Source organism: Polyodon spathula, chromosome 16 (genome assembly GCF_017654505.1).
Source record: "Polyodon spathula isolate WHYD16114869_AA chromosome 16, ASM1765450v1, whole genome shotgun sequence".
Classification (NCBI taxonomy): domain Eukaryota; kingdom Metazoa; phylum Chordata; class Actinopteri; order Acipenseriformes; family Polyodontidae; genus Polyodon; species Polyodon spathula.
Genome location: NC_054549.1, coordinates 6,426,050 through 6,453,489, shown reverse-complemented (window position 1 = coordinate 6,453,489; position 27,440 = coordinate 6,426,050). Strand labels below are relative to the sequence as shown.

The window sequence follows — 27,440 nt, the reverse complement described above, 5'->3', positions numbered from 1 at the left end:
CCGGCCGGGTCACAACGCCATCATCCCCAGCACTTGTCCTTTTTCATCAGATCGCATGAGCTCTGCCATCAGGGCGCAGCGGCCGCAGCACACCCACAGTCACAGTGCTGACGTCACGCAGCCAATAGCTCCCGCTGGAGCCACAGCTGCAGCAGCGAAGGGATTGAATAGCGGCGCTGGCGGAGGCAGCCATCTTAGATCTGCTGAGCTGAAAGTGGACGCATTCCTTGGATTTTTTACACTCCGTCAGATTCTTTTTTATTTATTAATATTATTAAGTCTGTTTTTTTTTTTTTTTTTTTTTAAAGCATGGATGTGCGAAGGTGTAAGCCTAATGCGTATATAGCCTGGCTGGTCCTTGGCTTATTATACGGAATTGAAGCGGATAAAGGTAAGAAAAAGCGGTCGAGATTTTTGTTTTTTTCTCTCTCGTTGCATCCTATCCATCTCGCCCTGTTGGTTGGGGAATCTGTTGTCATACATACACATCGCATCCCTTAACACTGGAGGTGGCAGGGAATTGTGGATACCATGCAATTTGTACCGTTTTGAAAATCGTGATAAAAAACGAATATATTAATAATTCGGCTAAAAATATTGTTGGTTGAATTTAATAGTAGTATATAGTCACATTAAATCACATGCAAGTTTGTTTTTTAAATGACAGTGTTTTTTTGTTGTTGTAATAATGTTACTGACCATTTGCATTACACAAAATGGTATAATAAATTGTCCACGCTTCTGTGCAGTTCATTTTAACCATGTATACAGGTCTGACATTTCCTATTCGCTGGCCAGGCAGAAGAGTGGTTGCATTCATTTTCCCGTGGGCGAGGTTTTTTAATATTCCTGTTATTAAAAATACCATTTCTTAAGGAGTTCAATTTTTCCTTTTCCTTTCAGTTTGTTCTTTTGTGAAACAAATAAAACAACATTTTCGTTTTTACAAGTGTGATCACTCTAGTTTCAATCCAGTGCGTTTTCATAAACCTATATTTCGTTCATGGATTAAGACTGGTTGAGGTGAAAGATATTGCTTCAATCTATCTATCTCTATCTATCTCTCTCTCTCTCTCTCTCTCTCTCTCTCTCTCTCTCTCTCTCTCTCTCTCTATATATATATATATATATATATATATATATATATATATATATATATATATATATATATACACACACACACACACACACCATACTTCTGTGCCATTAATAGTTAAAAAGACTTGTATTGCCTCCCCGCATCGATTAGTCTGGAAAATATGCCTTTTTAAACATACGCATTGCAGCTCTTCTCACAAACCCAGTTCAAGGAGCTTTTAAAATGTAATGTGCTCTATTACAAATTTCTGTGTTGCCTAATATTACATGCACATTTAGTTTGGGAAGGAACCCTTCACCCGGTACAGCACGGTGTTCATAACGTGTAGCAATGGGCATTGATCCATAATGTTGCATTAGCTGGCGAATCCATACAATGCATGGAATGAACAAGCAGTGGGAAATTTGGGTGCAGCCAGCCATGCATGTCAGCCTGCCCTACAACTGGGAAAATACATGACCAGTAACCCAGCCGGTTCATTTTGGAGCAATTAACTATCATTTCACAGTGTTTTAACTTGCTTGCTCACAGATTTGTTTTATTTGATGCACATATAGACTGATCCACAATGACTCATTCTAAAAAAACTGCTTTAGTTAACAAAAACAAGGGACAGGACCTACAGGCCAGTCTCAGTGTTTTAATTTTTGTCCTGAGATTTGTGTTTTAATAATCAGAGATATGGTGTCTTTGCCCATGCCTTTGAATCCCTGGGAAGTGTTTTGAGGTAGTGGCCAGTTTTGTGCTGCCCCAGAGGGTAGCAGTGAATTAATGGGTGGTCAGGATTATACTGTATGTCTCCAATTCTCATTATATCCAATAGGTCATAGAGTTTTGCATACTTCCCGTAAGACGCCAATGGCAAAAGCAATTAGCGTGACCTTGCAATGTGGCTTACAACAAATCATGCACACGTGCACTAGGAGGTTTAAAAACAAAACGTGCACGCTTGATGTCCTGGTAAAGTAAATTAGATACACACTACAGGAACAGGAGTTTTGTACTGTGTTCAGTACTGTCTGTATATCTAAACACATATGTCTGTTTATAAGGTTTTGCAGCTCTGGCAAAACTGTAGGTTTATGTAAGCTGCATGATAAACCTATGCCCTGGAGGTTTAGATTTAGTCTGGTGGAAATCTAAGGCTGTTTTGACCTTGCTTGACTGGTAATGTGTATTGTGCACGTCAGGTTAACCACCCTTGCTTTGAAGTAAAGTTTGTACGTTGTTTTTGGGAGTTGTCTAATTCGGCTGTATTTTTAGACGTCCGTAGGCTGTAATTGGTGTAATTAACACAGATCTAAACATGTAACGATCTTGATGCATTGCTTACCAAAATGGTGTGGTTTGAGTGCTGTAAAATGTGAGTGCAAAATGTCTTATTAGCTGGCTGTCTAAAGATGTGCAAGTGAAGGCACGCAGAGTGGTTGGGGTTAAAATCAAACTGCAGGCATGCATTGGTAAGCAGCTGTGTCTTGCTGTTGACATGCTGTCTTTCTATGTGTCTTATCACATTTATGTTAATTAAATACAATCATATATTGATCCAATGCCCTTGTCTTAGGTTTTATTTCAGGTTGGATAATTCAAATAGTCTTCTGTGAAAATGTATACCCGCACATTAAATTATACCAAGTTGTTTTTGCTTTGCTGCCAGCTTGTTCTGTAATTATGGGTTACAATAACTTGACAGGGGACAATTGCATTTAATTCTTTACTTGCACCCGATATTTCAGCCTCAGCTCATTTGAAATGCATCTGATAGCCTTGTTTGTAAACGGTAACTTTTCAGACTCTAGTGACGTGACCCACAGCAAACATCAAAACTGCATTGCTTTACCTTTTTGAGGAAATCTAGCAGTAAACTTTTCTTGAAATGCAGCAATCAGGGTCCTAAGGTCATTTCACTCCTGTTAAAGGTTATTCACTTGGTCACTTGGCTTCTGGAATTGCCATATGGGGGTACAGAAAGGGAAGGCTACTGTATCTCCTGGGGGATGTGTGCAAGTACCTGGAATTATGGTAGGGGCTATAGTGAGAAGGCTTTGTCTTGGTGCCATTAAAATTTGGATCTGCCATCTACTATCAAGTGTATCTTTAGTAAATATGGCTGTAAACACTGAATTTGGTTGTGGGATCACAATACCTCTGTCTGTGCCTCTTTTAATAATTGATTTTATTGGTGTTTAGATTATGTTCTTAGTTTCTTTTATTAGGCTGATTGAATGTTGTCACCATTTCATGTGGAAATCGAATACGTTTTAGAATAATGCTGAAGCAGCAGTAAACAGTGGGCCCTTTGTATCCCGGACATTGTTTATTTTTTGAAGACTTTTTCTCTTTTGCAGGCTGTAATGCACCAGAAAGAGATTCAACTAAAGGCATCGCAGTGTAGGAACGGAATGCTGGGAAAGGCATTCTGTTCCTGAAGCACATCTCATTTGTGAAATGTGTTCCTGAAGCCTCTGTTCTCCTTTGCAGTCCTTCCATCCGTGGGAACTGTTTTTTTTTAGTTTTTTTTTTTTGTGCATGTTTCAGTCTGACTCGGGCAAATGGTTTTCTGGGATATGTGGTTCCCATTATTGGGTCTTGTAAACAGTATTGAACGGTTTTAATATAAACCCAACTACTGCAGTACGTACAACTTTTTTTCACAAAGAAAGTGAAGTTCAACTTCTGTAAATTCGAAAGAGAACTTTTTGATTGTGCATTACTTTATTTTTAAACATACCTTCAAGTCAAACCCTGCAAGCTGCAGCAAAGTATTTTTAATGAGACTTCATGTATTTTGGGTACAAAAGTTAGCGCAATCGGAGGTAAATAAAACATTTTCCCTTTTTGTTTTATTGTCAGGTAAGCCCTTGCACCACATGATCCAATTTTATTGCAAGAATGCAGTGTTTTTTATAAGTAAATCTAATTGTATAGGCCAACAAATGCCCTGTTTCCCCTATCCCTTGACATCATGCCAGATGGGAGACTAATTGTTCTTGAAGAGATTACAGAGATGAAAGCAGCCTTGTTTTCTGTATGAATCCACTCGGCTTCAGTTCGCCTTGGAGTCCTAGTGTGGAGGTCCCCAAGGAAGCACTAGGGAAGCTTGGGCATCTACAAAGGCAGCAAGTTCTGTTTAAAACAAGGGAAACGTGTTGAGCAGAGGAGGGCACACTGCAATGCTTTCTAGCCAAAAAGCAAGTCACAATGCATTAAACAGTGTGAAGTGCCTTGCAGTTGATTGATCTGGGGTAATTGTAGCTTCAAAAGGGGATTTATAGCTGGAGATGTTAAGGAGGCTAAAGCTGCAATCTGTTACAGGAAGGTACCTTTTGAGAGGCCATTAAAAAGCAGATTGCCTAGTTTAATCAGTCTAGGGAATAATACCATGCACATAACTACTGTGCTAGTTTCCATTAGACTATGCAGCCATTCACACCTACTGTAAAAACAAAATCCTTGTACTGCTGTGTATATAAAACCCTTTGCAACACTGCAAGGTTCTTTTCACTGTGTGCTTTACTGTGATAGAAGTGTACTGCCTGCTACCAGTCACTGCTTGGTGTAGTATGTATGTGGTGAATTGATATTGTGATGCAGGTTTGTCATCTATAACTTTAGATTTCTTCTAGGCTGTAGCCATTTAGTTTTTCTATAAAGAAGAATTACAAAAGAATAAAAGGCTGGCCTCCCAGTGACTGGATGCTGGAACAAACACTGTCAGCACAATGGTACAGCTGTCTGTTCTGAGGAGGGATCTGGTGGCAGTGTCTGAGAATTCAACATCTTTAAGGAGGGGTAGTGGGTGGGGTGTTTAATCAACGTTTTTTTTTTTTTTTTAAGGGAATTAATTGTAGCATATGATGCATGTCCTGAGTTGTCAATGTGCTGTAGGCTTTTAATGCAAACTATTGAGGCACTCCCTGCCACATTTAGTAGATGTCAGCCATTGCTTAGGAAATAAAGTGAGAAAAGGAAATTCTTTTAATGACATTGGAGACAGTTCTAGTACTGAAGACTAGTCTGAAGTTGAATGCATTTTCCCATTCGTTTAAAAAAAAAAAAAAAAAAAAAAAAAAAAAAAGCCACTTATTTCTCTTGAACACCAAGGAGTTATGGAGAAATCTGTCCATCTAAAACCCATGTTTTAATAGGTAGCCTGTGCAGTACACACATTTAGAGAAGAGTGCCAACTTTGCACAGGGACACAATAATAAATACGTGGTCTGTCAAAAGTGGACAGGAACTAAGCAAGATCAGCCTGTCAAAAGTTGCTTTTACTTGACAGACATTCTTGTTCTTTGATTCATTGGTTCGGTATGACTGTGTTTTGGGAAATCAAGTTATGATTACCAAGCTAAAGCGTATTTATATATATTGGTGTCACATCTGATAAAGAAACAAGAGGTGACCATATATACACTGCAAGTGGACTTTGACGCACTTCCTTAGGCATGACCAGCTGTCTTATTGTGTGACCTGACTGACCAGATTATGATGGATACTTGTCAGTGTGTGGGTTTTAATCCACATTCAAACGCGTTAGTGTGCCAGGGATACACCGCGGCAGTATGCTAATTGTTTGCCCTACACTACATGTAGCAGTTCGACACCTTTGGGATTTACAAACCTTTTACATTAAGACACTTGCACCTGTTGGCCACTCTTAAAAGCTTTACAGAATGCTGATAATGAGTCTCCAACGTGTAAACTACCCCGTTTATCCATAACCCATCACCCCAATGCAATGCATGTCGCTAAGGCAATAAAAGCAATGGTGTAATATAAACTTGCTGTCAGACTATTTGTAGTGGAGCTGCAGTATTGGTTTTGCTTTCTTATCTGGTTGAGCTGCACAGACAGGGGTGGTGCATGGGGAGTGAACGCATGACAAATGCCAGACTGACACACAAGAACTCTAGTATTAGCTGTTAAGTGGACTGGCATAAGATAAGAGGTCTTGTTTGCTCCCTGCTTTTCTTTTGAAGCCGTAGCGGCAAACTTCAGTTAATGTTTAGGCTCCTGTCTAAACGAGTCAAAGCTAAGTGGTTTCTGCAGTAGAGTCCCAGACAGTATTATCATCTTCAACTTGGTGCGTGAAGGATGTATTTATGCGTTCATCTGTATGCTCTGCTAAAAACATTAGGGGTTCTGTTTGTCAAAAGTATTTAAAGGCTGAATTAAAATGAGAATTTCAAACGTTTTAATGTTTTCTGTACTGATTCCTTTTCCTGCTTCTTTATAGATATTATGACGCATGTTTGGCACAATCTCAGTGTCCTGGATTATTGCAACAATTTATTCTCATTGTACACAGACCTTTGGAAATGTTAAGGTTGTGTTTGAGTTGGGTGGTACCCTTCTATATCTTTCACTGGAAAAGTGATCTTTGTTTACTGATGAGAAAGATTGTTGTGTACTGTGAATGACTGCTTATCCATGCGCGGGAATGGGGTTGTTGTGTACTGTGAATGACTGCTTATCCATGTGCGGGAATGGGATTGTGCTGAACCTCCAGGAACTGGAGGAATTCCCACCTGTTGCTGGATGTCGCTACTGATAGGAAGAGCTACATCTTTCCGGTTGAAGAACCATTTCCTCCAAATGGCGCTTGTTTCGTTTGCCACCTGTTCAAATGTCAGCGGTTCAGAAGACATCTTGCAGTGGCTGCGTGCAGTACTTGGATTCAGTTTTCATGCATTTTTAACAAAGCCCTTTGTTTTGACTTGGTATCCTATCAGGTCAAGATAGACTGTTCTATGTGTCTTAATTTAGGCACTGTTTGTTTGAATCTAGATAAGGTTTTGTTGCAGATGGACAGAATTTTTACAGCAAATAAGCAAGGGGAATTAATGACAAGTTGGTTTTTTTTAGGTATTGATCAGTTCAAATGTATGCAGAATATAGGATGTAATGTTCAGTGTGCTTAACATGACCCTTGAGGAAGTGTAATACAGTCTTTTTACACTTTGTTTATATCACTTTGATAGTAGTTGGAATAGTCTCCTACTGCTAAAATGCATGTTCATTCATCTCATCTAGTATTGAATGCCATTCACATTTAATACTTAGTAGGGTTATATACCATTCTAAGCTTAGGCATGTCCATTTGACTTTTTAAAAAAAATTAGATCCTAACAAGGAGATATTACTGTACGTTTGTATGCATACAAGGGTCGCTTGCTTGTGCTGTTGCTGCTCCTGTTACATGCTGTGATGCAGTAGCACAGCTTTTGGAGGTTCTAAACTAGGATTGTGTTTTAAAATAGTAGGAAGTCCTTTTAGAAGGCTTGTCCAAGAGTATGTTTAAGAATATGTTGCCCTTCTGGTCAGTATTTATAGCTAGTTGGATCTCTGTGGGTGTTGAAGCTGAAACTGAACCCCATTGGAAAGTGGCTCTCCCATGCTGCACTGTAGGAGAAAGCGCTAGCACAGTCGGGACATTCTTCATTTTGCATGACACATGAGTTATTTTTTTCAGAACAGTTAAATTTGCATTTGTCACAACGAATTGTCCTTCATGCATGCGCTACAGCGCGGTACATGTTAATACAGGATTGTTTTGCCTGTTTGTTGGAACAATACAACATCCTGTTTGGAAACTGTCGTTTCCGTTGGCACACTAGAATTATGTAAATTTTATGACTTTTTTTTTTTTTAAAGGGGATGAATTGTTGATGTCTGTGTGCCTATTTTACACTTTTTTTTTAAGCATTTTGTTTTATTTCAATAAAAGCTGCCGTTCTATAAAGGAAAAAAGTGCCATATAGTACATTTAGTCAAGGGTATACTGGTCCCCACAAACTGCTTGCCTACTACACTGATGTAGTAATTCATCTAGTTAAATGATATTGGGTGTTGAGTGGAAGGTGTCTGGGGTTACCCAGTCTCACAGGGCAGCATGCATTTCTATATGACCTTGTTACAGAAAGGGATTGAGAGGTCAGGGTCATGCATGTTCTCTTTCAACTTGCCTCCGCTCACATTTAGGTATTACAGAGGAGACCAGTATCATCTTACTGCTTGAGCAGGGAATGAGAAATCCTACTCTTCTCGCATGCTAGTAAAATGTACCTATCAAGCTTTTCGTGACCCCCCAAGTATTTACATCAATAGCTCTATTTATAAAGCAGTACTGTGCAGAAAAACCCTCTCCAGAACCCATCTAAAAGATGATCAGTTGTTCCCTAAATGTAAATGGAATCTGCAGTCTTTATTTACTAAAGTCAAGCTAGCTAGAAATACAGAAGCTACAATATACAGTGTAACTTCATTATAACGAACCCCCCTGGGATCTGGAGAAATGTTCGTTACATCAGGTTGTTCATTATAATAGGGTTTTGCAATTTGCTGTATCAGAATAATGAAGAAACGCCCACATTGAATCTTTATACAGTATACAGTAGTTCTTTCAAGACAACTTCACATTGATCAACATTTAAACTGTATATTTAAAAGAAAACAGTAAAGAAATTAAAAAAGTACACTTACATGCTGAATACATATCCAGCATAGATTGCTTCATGTTTTTGTGCTTTTCTCAAAGCTTGCCTCCTCACGCCTGTTGCCATGGTTACAGTTTATGTGAAGATGGCAACGTTTGCATACGTCACACATGATTCGCACTACAATAGGTTAGCTGAGTCAGCCTCATCATTGAATTAGCCTACCATGGTCTTTGTTTTCACTGAGAGAATAACACATTCACACTGGAGAGAGTTCGGGGTCAGTCACTAGGGAGATCGTTTTATCCGGGTAGATTTTGTAAAAGTGATCGCTCTAATAGTGTTAATTTCCATTGGGGAAAAAAAACAGTTCTTGCTACTTGGATCGTTTTAAAGGGGGTTCGTTATAGTGAAGTTAGACTGTATTTTTAAAACAGCTTGTCACTTTTTGACTTTGTAATAAAGACACGTGACTGTTTCTGTGTTATGTTGCTGGAAGGTTTCCTTAATAAACTCCCTTAGCTGCCCCTCAGCAATTTTAAACTGTCCCGAGATTACAAATACAGAATCGTAATACTGGTGACAATTACTGCAACTTTGTTTATCAAGTGAAGCCACCAAAGAATGATTCAACAGAGACCTTCAGCCAGTGTAATATGTAAATGACTGCTAAATATTGTATGCTGTATGTGTTGCAGAGGGAACACAAATTGAGATGGTACATGCAGTTCACCATTTTTACACTGGATTATATTCACAGTCTGTTGTTGATACAACTTGGATGTCCAGATCAACAAAACAAATAAGGTAGCTTTGTCAATCTTTCTGAATTTGGAGGCAAGCTTTGCTTTGGGTCAAACTATATAATGAGTGTTGTGTACAGACCATTGTGTGTAACTGCTTTTACTGTTTATTTTGGGGGCTGTACTAAAAGCAATGTTAAGTAACTTGTTTATAGTGTCGTTTTGTTTGTGACGAGTCTTTACAGTTTGGCTCCTTTTGCATAATACTCTGAGCTGGTGCAAGGTACTGTAAAGGGTAATTACTAAGTATTATGCACACCTTGCTACCATTTGGATTTTGATCATATATTTTCACATCTGTAAGATTACGGTTATATTAAAACCACGTGATGTTTAGTTTTCTGAAGATTTGCACACCAAATAAGTTTAAGGTGATTATCTTGGTGGTTGGCCAGTCTAGTCTAGAAGCCTGTCCAAAGGCATATATATTCACCATACTTTGGGTCTTATGAGGCCGTAATATAAGAAGATTAAAGGAAATTGTCAGCAAGGGTTTTGCAGTACATGCTTGGAGAGGAAATATTGAGTTCCGGCAGGCTCTGTCCAGAGATTTGAACAATAATGCAAGTGTGTGTGTTTTGGTTTTATCTAGGTTAAATTTAAGAACATCGCACATTGTTTCTTTCTCTTCTCTTGGGTTATAAATTCAGTCTCCTGTAGGATAAGCAAACTCCACTGAACAGCTGTATTGTAGTCGCATTTGAACAGCGTTACACAGGGCTTATTGCTGGAGTGGCAGTTTTAGGAATGCTATGGGATTCCCACAGGAAGTGATGGATAAGTCAGTGCTCCTCTGACCAGCTTCTTTTCTTGACCTTGGGCGAATCTTTTGTTCAGGGAGCAGGGGAAGAAGGCTTGCTATTCTAGTCAGGTAGGGTACCTGCAATAAAGATAGTTGTCCTGTTTGGTTTATAATTGCCCACAAGGGTTCTGTTTGGTTTCAATCTTTAAGACACAATTGTTTGCAACCCTTATTTAATTCTGGGGTCTGTATTTGAAAGGTAATCCATGGATTTACAGCAATGAGTTTGAAAGCGCACCTAAAGTCTGATGGGAAGCAAGTGGAAAATGTTCCTAGCTTTCTTTTGCTGGTGACTCTCAAAGTTAGGTGTGACTCACGAGGAGTGCCCCACATGCACTGTGGTCATATTGTCATTTCCGCTTACCAGTAAGGGCTTTCTATTGTGCTGTGATGAATAGAGTCTGGCAAGTTGAATTCCAGGGTGTGAAACAGCCCAATCACTATATCAACAAAGCCACTGGGCAAGTGGCCTCTACATTTACAGGCTCTTATTGCCTTGTTGTGTGGTGGAAGTCGTTTACTACCAGCCTTGGTGGTTTATTCATTTATTGATTGCTCTCTGTATACGTCTTAATGCCCATGATTTCCGGAAGCTTGAGTATATGCACACCCCTCAGGCATGCTTTGAAATACGTAGAACCTGCTTCCACAATATGTATGCTTCACCGGCATAATCCTGTTTAAAAGGAGAATGTAACTGATTTTACAGAATAGGGAAAGGAAGCAGCATGTTGAATACACTTGGGTTGGTCTTTGTGTTCCTGTGCTGTTTGCTATCAGTCATGTGGTCAAAGCCAATGGTTTGATCCAGACTGCCCAACTGATCTAAATTCCCAAATCAAGGGCTGTATTCTCCTGTACTCTAAGCCCACTAAGAACCAGTTTTTACAATCTGTTAGTGTCAAATTGGTTAAATGAACATACTGTTAATATTCTTTCTTTCTTTCTTTCTTTTCCGCAGTTAATAAGCACAAACCGTGGATTGAAACGACATATCATGGTATAGTAACAGAAAACGATGACAAGGTGCTTTTGGATCCACCATTGATAGCATTGGATAAGGATGCACCGCTACGCTACGCAGGTAAGGCTTTCTTTTAAAATGTACACCCTTTCTTTTTCTTTGAGAGGTGAGGTCCTTTTGCTCCCGCAGGTTGTCCACTGTAAATGGTAGTCTTCACATTTGCAGCAAATGTTTTTGTCAGTTCTTACTTTCTGACAGAGCTACAGTGTTATACCAAGGAACAACAAACAACACCCCTGATAGGATCTCTTATTGGAAAGGATGTGTTTTATAGTGAGTTCACCGGACGTACAATTCAGTCAGGTTGACAGCTTTCACAGTATGCACACAAAGAGCACTCTGTAAACTGGAAAGTGGATTGATGTATTGTATCAGCGTACAGGCCATATTACATTGGTTATATTTAGCTAGCTAACTAGAACCATTTGTCAGAATCTTCTTAATTTCTTATCCAGCACGAGGATATTAATAATAGGATCCAGTGGAACAAACTTGATGTGTGCTCATTACCCCGAACAATAAAGCACCTTCTGAAAGTGCTTGGGTGCGGCGAATAACTTTTAATAACATTTGTGTTCAAGATGTTTCTGAGTTACATGAATGTTTGAGGTTTTAAAGCAGTTGGCCACCACATTGTGGTTCTTATTAAGAAACATCAAAGTTTTCTTTTTGTCTCCTTTTTATTTATTTTTTATTGGGGGAAGAACAATATGGTAAAACAACAAATCTATCATTCAAGTTTTCAAAGTTGCATTATTAGTTACGGAAGTCACAACATTGGCAACTGTTATAGATGTGTACAATTCTGTTAAAAAAAAAAAAAAAAAAAAATAGTAATAATAAAATCAGGAGTCTTTTAATGGTTTGTTAATATGTAGCATACTGTAGGTGAACAGTAGCTCTATCTGTCGTTTTAGAATAGCTGCTTTCTAACTAAGTTAACTGTGTCTTAATAGGCAGGCAGAACATTTAATTTTCAGATTAAAAATTGGAATTAAGAATTTAGTTTGCTCCCAATTTGCGACAGCATTCTGTAGTTTAATCTGAAATGAAATCTGGCTTGGTGTTCTCTATCTGGAGATGGGGGGAGGGAAAGCTTGACGTTGGGTAAACTTGCTGAAGCTTTCCTTCTGCTTTCTGTTCTCTCATCCTTCCTAGGGGTGATTCTGGTAGTTCACATGCCCCAGTGGGTGAGTGCTGCTGATGTGCTGTCCGGAGCACTTGCAGTGCAGGGCCTTGCATCGTGCTGACGTGCTGTCTGCAGACAAGAACAAATGTGTAATGTGTGAGCCAGCAGGGAAGCAGCGCCCAACACACACATGTGAATAGAGTCCATCGGAAAAGAATGTTATCGGGCCAGTGTTTGCAGAAATACTGAGTAATGGGGTGGTTAGTTTAACACTGTAAATAAAGGCCATTCATAAAATGGATGGCTATGAAATTTCCAAAGGAAAACTCTGGCTTGCTAGCTATTTATAGGGGCTGAATGTGTTTTCTAAAATACAGAGCTTAATTGTTGTGCTTGTGGAAGTGGACACTGGGTGTTACAAGTTTTTAAAATGATCATTTCTGTTTTAGCAGGGGCACATTTGAAGACTGTATAAATCAAGTACCACAAGTGCTAAATGTATTGTTGTGATTCTGGAGCTCACCTTTCTGCTGTACATGGAGTAGCCTCCCTCACTGCCTGGGTGATCTGATCTAACACATTGTGTGAATTTAAAAGCAGGAGCACACCCCTGCAGTAAGGCAGCTGCTCCTGTCTGTTCAGCATTACCTGCAGGCACCAAATACCACCAGTACCTGTTGATCTCATGTGTTTTAATCCCCTAGGGCTACCTTTTTTTTTTTTTTTTTTTCTTTCTTGTGAGACGCAATTTAAATGCTTTCAGTGCTGTTTGAACTTGTGAAAGGTCAGGTAATTTTATTAAACAGCAGTTTAATTAAATCTGAAAGTCGTGGTATGTTGTATACTGTAAGGAGAGGTATACATTTTTGCAATGCCGTGTTTCATAGATCCATATACAGTAGAAGTTTTGGGTTTCGTTGTCCAAAAAAACAGGGCACTGAAGTCATGTTTGCTTGGGAATTTGTGACTTCAACTCAGATTCTGTTGTTCCAAGTAGCCTTTCATTAGGCCAGGAACAGTTCTTTGATGCATGGATGGGTCTGAACAGGAACGCTCTATTGAAAATCTATTGCTGCTTATTCTCGTGAAAACAAATAATGTTGATGGCTCATCTGTCATTGCATATGAAAGTGGATCTGACTGGCAATAAAATAAAATGCAGTCAACCTGATGAAGGCTTTCAAAACCCTTCACTGGTTAACCATTTCCTTGCCAATGTCTGTGTTGAGATTTAATAAAGTCAAAATCAGAATACAGTATACTGGTTTATGTTTAAAAAAATGGTTCACTTCTTGACCAACAGGTCCGGCAGCGCTTAAACGAATGCACTTTCAGTTTTTATTAAGGAGATGCGGTAATATTAAGCGTCATCATTTCCACTGATCAAGTTTCCGTGTTTGACTATTTTTAGAACTGGATCCTGATTTTTATGTTTGTCTTTAGTGGGAGGGCTGCAGGAGTGAGCAGTTTGGATTGCCATGTTTAGAGCATTGCTTGGCTTATACAAATTATACTGTAATATCTCTATCAGGGATTAATAAAAGGCTACATGTGAAACATTTATTTTTTTTATAAGACATGCATGCTAAGTAACAGATAAAACATGAATCATTTTGGATTCGTTTGCATACGTTTCAGTAATCACGTCTTGTTGTTTACTGAGGGATAACCAGAACCTGATTTCTGACTTTCGGTTTGAGGGGTGCATTATGTAAAGTTAGTGTTTGCTGCCGTTTACAGTAAAATGAGGCCAGCTCAGAACAAAAGGAGTGATTGTTGAGGCTGCACTATTGCATTGCTGAGCAAGGCATTTCATTATGTCTTGCTGCGCTTTCCTTTTGAATAGTAACTACTGTTTTTAAAATGCTTGAAGAACAGAAGTCTTGGTTTTGAAATAGCAAAAGAAAGTCCATGCTTATTTTATTGGAGCCATATTTCTTTTCAGAAGGCTATTTTATTACAATATTCCAGGGATCAGTTGGTCAGCCTGTAATGTTATCGTTCTTATAGTAGCTACATATGCATCTGCTGTCTACTGTTACAAAGTCCTATGAGAGGTACTACTGTAGAAATGCAACAATTATGAGGTTTTTTTTGGTTATGAATATGATAATGTTTTCTGATAAGTACTGTATACTTTTATAGAAATATGCACTTTTTTCTTAAATGGCTATATACTGTATTAAGCCTCATAATTTATTGCAAACTGCTTTTGAATGTAAATTGTTGCCCTTGAACTGTCCCCTGTTGTTGCACCTTCTTCTTCAGCCTGTCCTGTATGACTGACTCGGGTTTATCTTGTCTCCCTTGTAGAGAGTTTTGAGGTGACTGTCACCAAGGAAGGTGATGATGGGTTCTCTTTCTATCCCCCTTTTTTTTATAAAGTTATATTAACCCACTAACTCTGGTTATGACCTGGGAATCAGCACTTATACAGAAACTCACATCATGCTCTGTAAAAAGAAAAAAAAACTGGATGAAGAGAGTGATGCAACCCCCCGTGGTTAGAAATATCCATGCATGAGACATCCATTACAATGCATACAGTACCCCCTCCCTCTCCTGAATATACAAAACACGTGCTGTACTGTAACTGTATATAGTGTAGTGCTGCATATGCAACAGGCCATGTTAAAACATTTGCAAAATAGTTTGTTCTATTTTTTATGCATTTTATTTCGTTCTACACAAAACCAGCATATGATGCAGCACACATTGAGCCCTGTTTACATTGCAGAAGCATGATCTCCCTAATTTGTACTCCCTAATCTTGGATGTCTGCCAAGTTGATATTTCTAACACTGATTCTCATCCAGTGGTTTATTTCGATTCCCAGTGTTAATTTTTTTTTATTGTTTTGGGGGGCAGACCCATTGCACAGGAAGTCTTTTTTTATCTTTTTGTTTTTTTTGTATTTTGTCTGGGTAAAACCATTGACAGAATTTCTGAAATGGTGCTGAGCCTATAACCAAAGCTGCGTCATCTTTGCACTTTAACCTTATTGCTGCGGTCAAGATAACCAGCTGCCCAGCTCTTCTCTTAGCCTGCTATGGAAGACATGCCAGCGACCTTGGCTGTGCAGTTTTTATTTTTTTCTAGCTATCTTAAGTACTCCTGTGAAATGCCTGTCTACATCTTTCTCTGTTTTCCTGCATGACTGGATGCAATGTGAACAAGTGGCTTGAAAGGCAAGCGTATGCTCCTTTTATTTCTTTTAACTAAAGTTCCCAATACTCACCCATCTGAAGCACAGTGCTTTTTGCTTTCTCCACAGACCCTCACAATAAAACCCTTGGCTGCCAAATATGGACTTACTTTGTTCTTAGAATGTTAATGGAATGTTGCTTGGAATGGGTTGGGTTCTGACAAACTTTTTTTTTTTTGTTTCCCATCCCCATTAAAACACATCCAGGTGAAATTTGTGGATTTAGGATCCATGGTCAGAATGTCCCCTTTGAAGCTGTGGTACTTGACAAAACCACTGGCGAGGGGGTCATACGGACCAAAGAAAAACTGGATTGTGAACTCCAGAAGGAACACACGTTTACTATCCAGGCTTATGACTGTGGAGAGGGACCAGATGGGGCCAATATGAAAAAATCTCACAAGTAAGCTTCAGAAAAGGACACAACAGTTGCAGGAATGCCTTAGTTATATGATGTGGTTGCATTTATTAAGCAAACCAGACTGTAGCACCCACAGTTTAGTTTCTCAACTTCTTTGTTTAAAAGTACGTGATTAAAAGAAAGCTTGACTGAAGATTTTTCTTCACGACGGGAAACTGCTGCAATTTTCAATAAAAATTAATAAGAATAGGCTGAAGGGGAAACTTTCTGACATTGCTAGTTCTAGAGAGGTTATGCTGTTCATTTAGTGTGGAGTACTTTGGGAAAGGCTTGCAGCATCTGAATTTGAGGACTGTTTTCAAAATGGATTAAACTAGACAGAATTGCCATTGTCAGCCGTTCCAGAGATTAGATGCATTTCAATTATTGGAGGCATGTCATGCCTGAGGTCCTGTATCTAGGTTGTCCAGATGCTTTTAAAATCAAATAAGATCTGCATTAAGCTCCACTAATGTATCATCTGAGCAGCCAAGTGGAGCTTTTAAGTCGATTAGGATTGGATAATCATTTATCTAACTAACTATTTATAAATTGCATAAATGCCTGTTTCGAAGAGGAGCCAGCTGCACAATATACCCAAATCACAGTAACTGGATAGGTTGCCTTGATTTACATGGTGTTTGAATATGAGATTAATGGTTGTGTTGAGTAATCTAGTCTTATTTTTATATGTCAAAATATGATTGCAACATGCTTCTGGGTTTGGTATCTAAGAATAGCCTTAACAGAAAAAGCTTGTGTCTTGGTTAACTGATGATGAAGGCACTAGCTGAAGAATTTGCCTGCTTTTCTTTTCTTAAAGTATTACCTTATTAATGTGACTGAGGTTAAGATCTGGATTACTTAATGGATAGGTGGAATATGCTAAGTAATAAATGGCCTTTTCTCCATCAGAGATTCACTACCTGCAGAGTAGATTAGAAAAACAAATGCAAATAGATTTCAAAAACAAATATACATTTGCAATTGCATTATTAGATCTGTTGCAAACCAAAACTGCAGTTATGCGCCTTTTCATGGCAGCCATCCCAGTGCTGTGCAGTTCTAAGAAAGCAAATCAAATTTCGCAATTGAAAAATAGTAGCATGAGATTAAGGATGAAAGACTGGAATAATGTGGGTGATGTGACTGAACAGAATCCCAGGTGTACGCTCAGTAGAGGCCTGCAAGGTCTAAGAAGAGCAGGTCTGAGAAATGGTGCATTGTTGGGAAGTAACTACAGATCTTTTGTGTAATTCGTTTCTGATGTCCTTTTCAGAGCGAATGTGCACATCCAGGTGAATGATATGAACGAGTATTCTCCCGTGTTCAAAGAGAAGTCCTACAAAGCCACTGTCATTGAAGGAAAGAAGTATGACAACATCCTGAAGGTGGAGGCTGTTGATGCTGACTGCTCATTCCAATTCAGCCAGATCTGCAACTACGAAATCGTAACTCCGGATGTGCCTTTCACCATTGACAAAGATGGTAAGATGACGACAAGTTATATATTTAAAAAAAAAAAAAATGAAAGCTGACCAGATGTAATATTGAATGCTGATCTGAAAATAAACTGGAATGACTGCAATAAATAGAAAATATTGTATCTGAATCCAGAACCAGAAGCTGTTTGAACGGCACATTCTATAATATCCAGCAGTACTGCTCTAGCGTGCAAGGCTATTTTAATTGGCTTTGTAATTTTGGTAACTTTGTTTAGTCTGACAGCAACCTGCTGTAAAACATGTTTTTAGAACCTAACTAATGCAAGACTTTTTTTCCTTCAATGTATTTCTTAGGATACATTAGGAACACGGAGAAGCTGAACTACAGCAAGGAACGCTCGTACAAACTGACCGTCACTGCGTACGACTGCGGCAAGAAGAGAGCTACTGATGATGTTCTTGTCAAAATAAACATTAAACCGACCTGTAAACCTGGTTGGCAAGGTAGGGTTACATTTCTTATTTTTACCTTTGTATTAATTGCTATACCTGACATTGATGGGTTGCTTCAATCCGTAGGCTGTTTTTTAAACCCTTGTTTCTGTTCAGTACAGGCTGGAGTATAATGTAATACTGGTTTTGCAGATTGGAGTAAACGGATGGAATACGAACCCGGCACAGGAAGTTTGTCTCTGTTTCCCAGCATGCACTTGGAAACCTGCGAGGAGCCAATTACCTCTATTCAAGCAAACATTGAACTTGAGACTAACCATATTGGGAAAGGATGCGACCGAGATACATACTCTGAAAAGTCACTCCATCGGCTATGTGGTACAAACACACTTCATAACTGGGGTCAACTATTTAAAAGGAATGGGACATTAAAAAGTCTAGTGTAGAATTTTGTTGGCAGATTTTATGGCTAAATATGTGGTGTCTAACAGTTGCACACAATTTCCAAGCTGCTGTGAGATGTTAGTAACTTGTCAGCTAAGGTCATGTCTGTGTAAAAAGCTGTTGCTTTAGGGAGCTAAACAGAAAAGCTTTGAAGTGTATGTGTTTCAACAGGGTTTACTGATGGCTTGTCTTTCCATTGTAGGTGCTTCCTCTGGCACAGTGGAGCTGCTTCCGGCTCCCAGCAGCACTGCTAACTGGACTGTGGGGCTCCCCACTGACAATGGGCACGATAGCGACCAGGTTTTTGAGTTCAATGGCACTCAGGCGATCAAGATCCCAGAGGGGATTGTGACCTCCAACCTGAAGAAACCGTTCACCATCTCGGTGTGGATGAGACACGGGCCTGGTGCCAGAGAGAAGGAGACCATTCTGTGCAACTCTGACATGACAGGTACTGTGTGGTTGTCCTTGAGGCAACCTCCCATCTTACAGAAACTGTCAACGAAGATAACAACTGTGTGTTGCCTTTCTCAATGCGTATGAACGGGGAGATTCGCAGCAGTTGACATAAGAGGGTAGATTTATAAATAAGTCATTTTACTATGAATCTGATCCTACAGAAAAATGTAAGCTCTTGGCTTTACCACTTAAACTGGAAATAAACTACCTTTTTTAAAATGCGAGTGTGCTGCTTCTTGTCCAAACAGCACACAATCATATGTATCTAGGTTCCTTTGTTTTTAAGCTGTGTGAAACTGATCTGTTGATATTCAGTACATGAAATATTGACTGTTGGAGGCAATGAGTTTGTTCTGATATAATCTATCTTGTTTAAATCTTCATATAATTGCTAACGCCATAGGTGCATTACTCTGAGCTGTGACCTAATTGTGGTTCGTTATCCCTACAGATATGAACCGGCATCACTATTCCCTCTACGTACACAGTTGCAGGCTGGTGTTCCTGTTCCGCCAGGATCCAGCGGAAAACGAGAACTACAAACCTGCTGAGTTCCACTGGAAACTGGATCAGGTGTGTGGAGAACTCTCTCGGCTGAGCTATATTGTACCTGACTTTTTAATGTGTAGTCAGTGCTGACCCTCGCGAGTTGCCACAGAGCTTGTATATTTTTGCGTGTCTGTGAGCTGGTTCTGCTGTACAGTATGAGTAAGGCACTAATCGGTGTGACTTTCCATTGTGACCCTGGGCAGGTGTGTGATAAGGAGTGGCATCACTACGTGTTGAATATCGAATTCCCATCCGTGGCGCTCTTTGTTGATGGCAACTCCTATGATCCCTTCCTTGTGACTGAAGATTACCCTCTTCATCCTTCCAAGATTGAAACTCAGCTGGTGGTTGGAGCGTGCTGGCAAGGTAAACTCCGAATACCAAAGTTTTTGTGTTCTGACTGTCCTTCAACTATTTTAAATACTCTGCATCCCCTTTGTAACATCATCTGAAATTGTTAATAGTAGTTTTTTTCCTTTTTCGAAATGCGTTTTACCCCTATGCGCAAATTGCCCATGTAATACTTTTGCCATGAAAGGGGCAGTTAGCCCACAGTGGAAAGTCAGGCCAAGAAAATCAAGTTCAAATTGTGTTCAGCAAAATAAAAATAATCAAGCTAGTTTTCTTGTCCAGGAAGCGCATTATTATTGAGCTATTGAGATTTGGATTTGACACTCTTGTACCAAAATGTATTTGCAAAAAAAAACAAAAAAACAACAAAAAAACAAAAACAAAAGTTAGTTCACTTTCTCAACCCCACCCTGTTCCCTCTGTTTTTTCTTGCTTTTCTACAGAACATGAGAACGAGACTGTAACCGAGACCTTTGCAGGTTGCTGGAGTATTTCCCTACTATTAAACCCTTTCATTCCATATCTCTATATAGCATGTCGTATATGTTTTGTGCTTTTAATGCCATTGGTATTGTTTGGTCTTCCCTGCTTGTGGGTTTTGTTCCTGCACTTAATTTGCCTAACCAAAAATGTATTTTTATTGTTGGAATCTTATTAGCTGTGAAGTGGAGTATGTTACATACGCTGTTTTGTACAGTAAGCTTTATGGGCTGCTGTGTGACCTTGTACACTATATCCCAAGCCCATGCTATGCTAATTTACCTTGTTGACCTTGAATTTTACTGCTTCATATCCCCAAAGAGGAAGCAAAGCTGTTTAGTGTGTTTGGAAAGGCCTTGCCATCTATAAATTGAAAAATTATGACTTTGTAATATTGCCTTGCCTTTTAAGGAACCGGCTTGGTTCATATACAGTAGTGAGCGGTTTGTGTGAGATGCTTGTAGTGCTGATCACCAGCAGTGTGTCTTATTGGCAGTGATCCGTTGTGTGAATGCCTCAGTCTTGTATAACCAGTACTGTAGTTTTGAGGGGGAGGAATATTTCTTGGAAATTGATCTTCTGAAATGCAAAATGCATGCTTATCACTACCTCACCGACTCATCGGCTGAAGTGTTGCGTGAGCATTTCTTTATTTCTTCTTTTTTATTTAAGCTTTAAATGGCCACTTGCATGAAGGTACACTTTAATCCATCTGTTGTATTTGCAAGTCTCAAATGCTGGAGAATGGACGTTCTACTAACTTGCATGAGCACTTCATCAGCCGGACATCAAGATTGCATGTTTTGGTTTAAGTAAACGCAGAAAAAAAAACTTTATTCATGTTAGTTAAAAAAATGCTTTTTCTTTGGTTCCCAATAGGTGGTATTCTTCGTATGTCCCAGTTTTTCAGAGGTAACTTGGCTGGTTTGATGATTCGTTCTGGCAAAATGGAGAACAAGAAAGTAATTGATTGTTTGTACACCTGCAAGGAGGGGCTGGACATACAGCTTCCTGAAGAAGTGGGCACAGGCATGAAGGTACATGGTTATAGGCAACCTGTTATACCTGGACCATACTGGCAAATCACTTCAAGATGAAATCTAGAGTTGGATTTATCAGTTGCTTTGCTAATGATCAGTTTCATTATTAATCTGATGCAGGTTCAGTTTAACCCCAGCCAGTCTCTGCTGACTGTGGAGGGAGATGACGTTGAGAGCTTTGACAAGGCAATGCAGCACATCTCCTACTTGAATTCACGACAGTTCCCAACCCCTGGAATCAGGAGGCTTAAAATCACCACCACTGTCAAGTAAGTCAGATCCGTTAGAATGTCTTCCAGTAACTTTGGCAACGCCACAGTGTAACATCAGTTCTATCCTGTGTTCAGAAAGAGAATTACATTTTTATTTTGTCTGGGTTCCAGGTGTTTCAACGAGGAGACCTGCATTGCTGTGCCTGACGCAGAGGGCTACGTCATGGTGCTACAGCCCGAGGAACCCAAGATCAGCCTGAGTGGCATTGATCACTTTGCACGGGCTGCCTCTGAATTCGAGAGCAATGAAGGGGTGATTCTCTTCCCAGAGCTGCGCATTGTCAGCACCATCACACGAGAGGTGGAGCCGGAGGGAGAAGGAGAGGACGACCCCACAGGTACGGGTGAAGATTGCACTCCTGGGACTGGGGTCTCGGGGGTTGCAACATGTTTACAGAAAGCTCATACCGTATTCTATACATAATACCCAATTGCTTAAGTGTCCCCTGTTAGGCTGCCATATGGCATGCATGTGCTTTATAGCTTTGGTCAAAAGTTTTGCATCACCTGTTAGGATTGAGAAAGAAAAAAACATAAAACATAATTTTGATCTTATTTAACATCCTACAATCAAACTACAAAATTATATTATAAAAGTCTACTGGAAGCCAGAATTAGTACAGTTTTATGTTGCATTTCAAAATGTGAATTTTTTTCATTAAGTATACGGGAAAAACTATAAGGTGTTATGTAATTGAATATGTTGCCATAACATTATTCAGCAGTTTCATTTGAATTTGAAAAGCAGAATTAGTTATTTCTATAGGGTAATGCTAAACTTTTGGGCGTAGCGGTAGTGTACAAGCATATTTTTATTTTTCTTCCATGGAGCCTTCTATACTGTGCCCTGTAAGATTAGAATGGAATATGTGTCCAGTAGGCTTTTTACCAGTTTCTGTTTTCTCTCTTCAGTTCAAGAGTCTGTGGTATCGGAGGAAATCATGCACAATCTGGATACGTGTGAGGTTGCAGTCCTGGGAGATGAGCTGAACGCAGAGCAGGAGAGCTTGGAAGTTGATCTTGCCTGGATTCAGCAAAAGGGAATGGAAATGAGCAGCTCCAGCCTCGGCATGATCATCACAGGTGGGTCCTGGCGTTGGCTAGACATTGCCCAAGTGCCTGCCCTGCAGGATGCCGAGGACTCTCCCTTTCATGTGCCACTTGCAAAAACTGCACTTTGAAAATAACGACTTGCTTTAACACTTATCTTCGGTAAGGTATTGCTAATCTGGGTCTGTGAATCCAGCCATAAGATGCACGTAATTATGGTTTAACTGATCTGCTAATTTCACTCAGGAAGGCTAACTTGTGTCTGTATTGTGCAGGTGTGGACACCATGGATAACTATGAGCAAGTTCTGCACCTGATCCGCTACAGAAACTGGCACACACAGTCCCTCTTTGACAGAACATTTAAACTGGTTTGCTCAGAGCTTAATGGCCGCTATATCAGCAATGAGTTTAAGGTTGAGGTAAGTGGTTGGACTTCAGTTCTCACTGAGTAGTGCTATACAGTAACAGACTGAATCTAGTTCTTGTGTTCGGTCTTGGTCTCTACTAAGTCAGTAAAGGACTGCCTAAACGTGGCTCCGAAATGAACTTTTAATTTTTTTTCTTGCAGGTAAATGCTATTCACACCGCCAACCCAGTTGATCACCCTAACAATGTAATGGCACAGCCAGAGTTTGTTAATCCAATGCACCATGGTTCTGTGGATCTGTCTGGACATAATCTGGTTAATGCACACCAGTCATCAGGTACTTTCCACAAAGCAATTTCTGCATTGAACTGTGACACATTGCACACCGGATCTGTTGTTTTTAGTGTTCACTTCCAACGCGTCCTAGTGTGCAAAGATGACTGCTTTTAAATTCTTATGGGGCAAGGTGCCTCCCCAAAGTAAACGTCTTTGTGAACACGCCTAACAATGCATCAAAACAATAGTTTTGTTTTGAGATCTAGACATCAATTTTACGTAACCGTTAACATGTGCAAAACACACCAACCTATAGTGTAATACATATTCATCTAATAAATTCCTTAAATAAAATATGGATCAAGTATGCAATGGCCTTTAACCAGGAAACTTCTGATTGTGTGGTGTGCATTTTTTTTTTTTTTTTTTTATGTAAATAGCCAGTAATGTAAAATCCTGAAAATCCTAAAAACTGGTTATTGGTTTCTGTTTTACATTGGATAACCAATAATACCAGACCTTGGAATTAGGATTAAACTCCATTAAAAAGGGGTATGGCAAGACACATAACTGTTTAATAGTGCTGTAAGCAGGGTTAGAGGAAATGAACTTGCATACCTTTTTCAGTAACATTCGCAGGAAATGCAGAATTGTGCAAACCAAAATCAGTTAAAGCTAGTAGTATTGCTATGAATGTCATTCACTGTTAGCCTGAATATTTCAGACCTCTGTTTTTGAAGTAGATGTGTGGGCATTTCTCTTAGGGGGCGGAATGCTATCTTTTAATACAGTGGTTGCAAACAGTTACACGTATACACATGTGCTTTGCTTGTGTGCAGTTGTCCCAAGTGCTGCCACCATTGTGATTGTGGTCTGCGTCAGCTTCCTTTCCTTCATGATTATCCTGGGAGTTTTCCGAATCCGTGCTGCACACCAAAAGACCGTGAGGGACCATGAGAACGGAAAAGAGAACGAGATGGACTGGGACGACTCTGCCTTGACCATCACAGTCAACCCCATGGAGGTAAGCTGCCTGGAGACGACAGCCCTGTTATTTCTAACCTTTGAAAGTCTGTGTGCATGCGTGCATCCCTTTTGGTATGCAAAACAGGCAGCTTGAGTCTGGAAGATTGACAGTCTACCAAAAACAGTTTCAGCTTTTCACTAAAGTCAAATCTGGGTTGTGGCTGATCCGTGTGCTCAGACTCATGCATTTCCCAGTGTTAACAAGAGGTTAACTGCATGCCAAACTGGTCTATGTCTCCTTCGGTCTTGGTCTTACGGCTTAAATATTTGGTCATAGTTACAACTTATTAGTAAAACCTAAAGCATTTAATACAATGATGTAGTTGATTGGTGTTAATGCCACTCATGTACAGGGTTGGTGCAGTAAACCCCCAATTCATTTTTAAACGTAATAATGTATAAGATTTTGATCTCTACCAAAAACGATTTTCTGATGGCTGCACCAATTCTGTTACCCACAGCGATATGCCTTTTTAAAATGAAAGAATTGCTGAATGTCAGAAATCCTGGCACAATAAACCAATATTAAATAACCATTCCAGACCTATGAGGACCAACACAGCAGTGAGGAGGAGGAGGAAGAGGAAGAGGAGGAGAGCGAGGACGGAGAGGAGGAAGACGACATCACTAGCGCGGAGTCTGAGAGCAGCGAGGAGGAAGAGGGGGAGCAAGAGGACCAACAGAACGTCAACCGACAGCAGCAGCTGGAGTGGGACGACTCTACCCTCACCTACTGAGTCCACAGGAGATCCGTGCTTTCCAGGACCACTGTCTATCCACTCCATTGTTCCCAAGGACCCATAGTGTAAAGTAAAAAAAAAAAAAAAGAATTCTGTGGTGGCTGGCATTGCTGCTTAAGCTTCTAGTGGCCAAGGCTTATGTTGACGTGGCAGATATTCCTAGAACCTTTTAGTAGTTTGTTTAGTTGCTATATTAGGAGCATCAGAATTTTAACGTACCTGTACAAAATGTTTGGCCTGGCCACCAGATTTATGATTTTTTAATGCTATGTAGGGAACCACCTTGCACTTTTCTTCGTCATCCCAGCTGTGAGACTGAAATAAAGGATGGTAGACATGGCGTACGAATTTTGGAGCATCTTTTTTTGCTCACCGAGCAGCTTTGGTCTCTACTGTATTCTTCTGTGAGATGGAAGGGTTTTTGTTTTAATTTAAAAGAAAGCGAATAAGCTTAGTTTCCGTCTGTTCATTACAGAATTTCTCTTTTTTTTTTTAGTGCATGAGAAAAGTGGCAAAAGGTTATGTAGAAGAGAAAAAAAAATTGTAAATATAATGAAATTGTGTAATTAGTCATTGTGGTAGGTAATACTGGGTTTAAATATGGGGGTCCAATATGTAAACTGAAGATTTTGTCACAGATGCAGTACATACTGTAGCATTATGTCACTATGATTATAGCATGCTCCAAAACTGTCAAAGCTCTTCTTTCATGCTTGTATAATGCTTGCATCAGGGGGAAGTAACCCATGAAAAGAGCAGAGGTTTCTGTGAAAATGTGTAGTTTTTGTTTTTGGGGGGGGTGGGAAATATGTGGCTACACTTTATTCAGCACCTGATTGCTTCCCCCCTCTTTTTAATATAAATAAATTAAGCAGACATGTTGTTATTCTGGGGCTAGCGTAAATATAAAATGTTTTATTTTCTAGGCTTTAACACATTTTTAAAGCCCATGCTAATTTCAGTAGAGGTTGCATTTTTTAAAATGTTGAATACTAATGGTTTTGATCCTAGTCTGTCTGTGAAGCAAGCGCTGTCTTGTTCCTGTAGCTTTATAATCTTGCTACATTGTTTTTCCATGAATCTCTGCAGATCGATTCTTGAGCTATTCAACCACCTCTGCTTCAGTTACCTGCTCTGACTCATTTAACCTGGTCGGTACATCTTGGAATATCAGATTGACAGTTGTCTCTTTTGCTTTACATAGAAGATGGACAGGCTCGGTTGCTGCCAGATGTTTAATATGGGGAAAGGTTTTATGAGATGTTTTTGAAAACAAAGGAACGGTTGTCGATTTTGAGCTACATTTCCAATCCCTACCAATAGTTTATTGTACATGGAACCGTACTGTAGTTGTTTTAAGCTATTTATTTACATTTGGTAAACTTGTTTTTCGTCCTGGTAATATTGAAGTATACAAATGAAATCGGAACATTTCGTGGATCAAGTTTGGGATATTAACTTTTTTTTTAAACTTCCTGCCTTTAAATATTTTTACTGGAACCGGATTATATGTTTGCTAAAATGAGCTAGGTATAATGTTTCTAAGAGCAGGAATGCAATGGAGATGGTTGAGGAAGTGCATTGTAAATGTAATGAATTACTGGGTAAATGAGTAATGTAAATGTATGTTAATGAATGACAAAGAAATTTAACACGATGGGGGGCAAAGACTATGGGGAGAGAAAAACTAGATTGTGTTTCTCTGCTAATACAGTTTTAGAATTGTGAACCAGTTTGCTTTTCTTAGTAACTTACAAAATGAAAGATAATAATAAAAAGTAGAAGAGCCCTTTTGAAAAACATTGTCAATAAAAAAATATGAGAAGTACGATTCCAGCTGTAAACACTCCCAGTGAAAACGGATGACCTCGTGCACAGTACGAGGGCATAGGAACATTTGAAATGTATAATGTTAAACAGAGTAAGGGTTGTATTACAGAGTAGTGTCTCCTCTTCTTAAACTGGGACCTGACCGGGAGAGAGATGGCTGTTTAAATTGGGATTGCTTCTGTTGGTGTCGGGAGTGCCTTTTGCCTTTCAGGACTCATTAACCTAACTGTACCAAAACTCACACAAGCAGTTTTTAGTAGTGAGTTTTAATCTCTCTTTTTTTTTTTTTTTTTTTTTTTTTTTTTTGTTTGTTTTAGTTTTGTAAATTTTTAAAATGCTAGATTTTCTTAATCCGGGAAATGGTTTTTATTTAATTGTTATGTTTTAATGAGAAACTGCTAGTTTTTATCAGAAGTGGAACTTTTAATGGTCTGTCTTGTGTTCATGTTGATGTGTACAAGAATTAAGTCTTTTCCATTTACTTTTTAGATATTGTATTTAGACTAAAATGATCATGTTTTGAAAAGCTAATGCTGAAAAGGATGTAAACTTGTTAATGCTGTATGTAGCCAATGTGGGTATAAACTTACCGATCTGTATATGGTGATAGGTCACTTTTCAACAGTCTCTTAAGCTCCAATAAATTTCCAGTTCTAAATCCTATGTTATGTAGGTGTCTTGCCTACTTCAGTGTCTGGGCAATATGAAACATACGTGATCTACAACCTGACCAGAATAAATGTTTGTATGACCAA

General features: G+C 39.3%; 1 protein-coding gene across 4 annotated transcripts; it reads left to right on the top strand.

Moving 5' to 3' along the window:
- LOC121329035 (calsyntenin-1-like) lies at positions 1 to 27,440 on the top strand. Of its 4 annotated transcripts, XM_041274270.1 has the most exons (19): positions 1 to 391; positions 11,105 to 11,227; positions 14,610 to 14,639; positions 15,709 to 15,904; positions 17,181 to 17,389; positions 17,701 to 17,850; positions 17,992 to 18,177; positions 18,446 to 18,694; positions 19,154 to 19,275; positions 19,455 to 19,617; positions 20,046 to 20,081; positions 20,962 to 21,119; positions 21,243 to 21,391; positions 21,506 to 21,732; positions 22,307 to 22,477; positions 22,720 to 22,865; positions 23,015 to 23,150; positions 23,929 to 24,113; positions 24,658 to 27,440. In XM_041274270.1, the coding sequence occupies exons 1-19, from the start codon at positions 310 to 312 to the stop codon at positions 24,850 to 24,852; spliced, it is 2,913 nt and encodes a 970-aa protein (XP_041130204.1). In that variant the 5' UTR covers positions 1 to 309; the 3' UTR covers positions 24,853 to 27,440. The 4 variants fall into 4 exon arrangements, with proteins under 4 accessions (XP_041130204.1, XP_041130206.1, XP_041130207.1 ...); XM_041274272.1 differs by lacking the exon at positions 20,046 to 20,081; XM_041274271.1 differs by lacking the exon at positions 14,610 to 14,639 and having other exon boundaries at positions 2 to 391.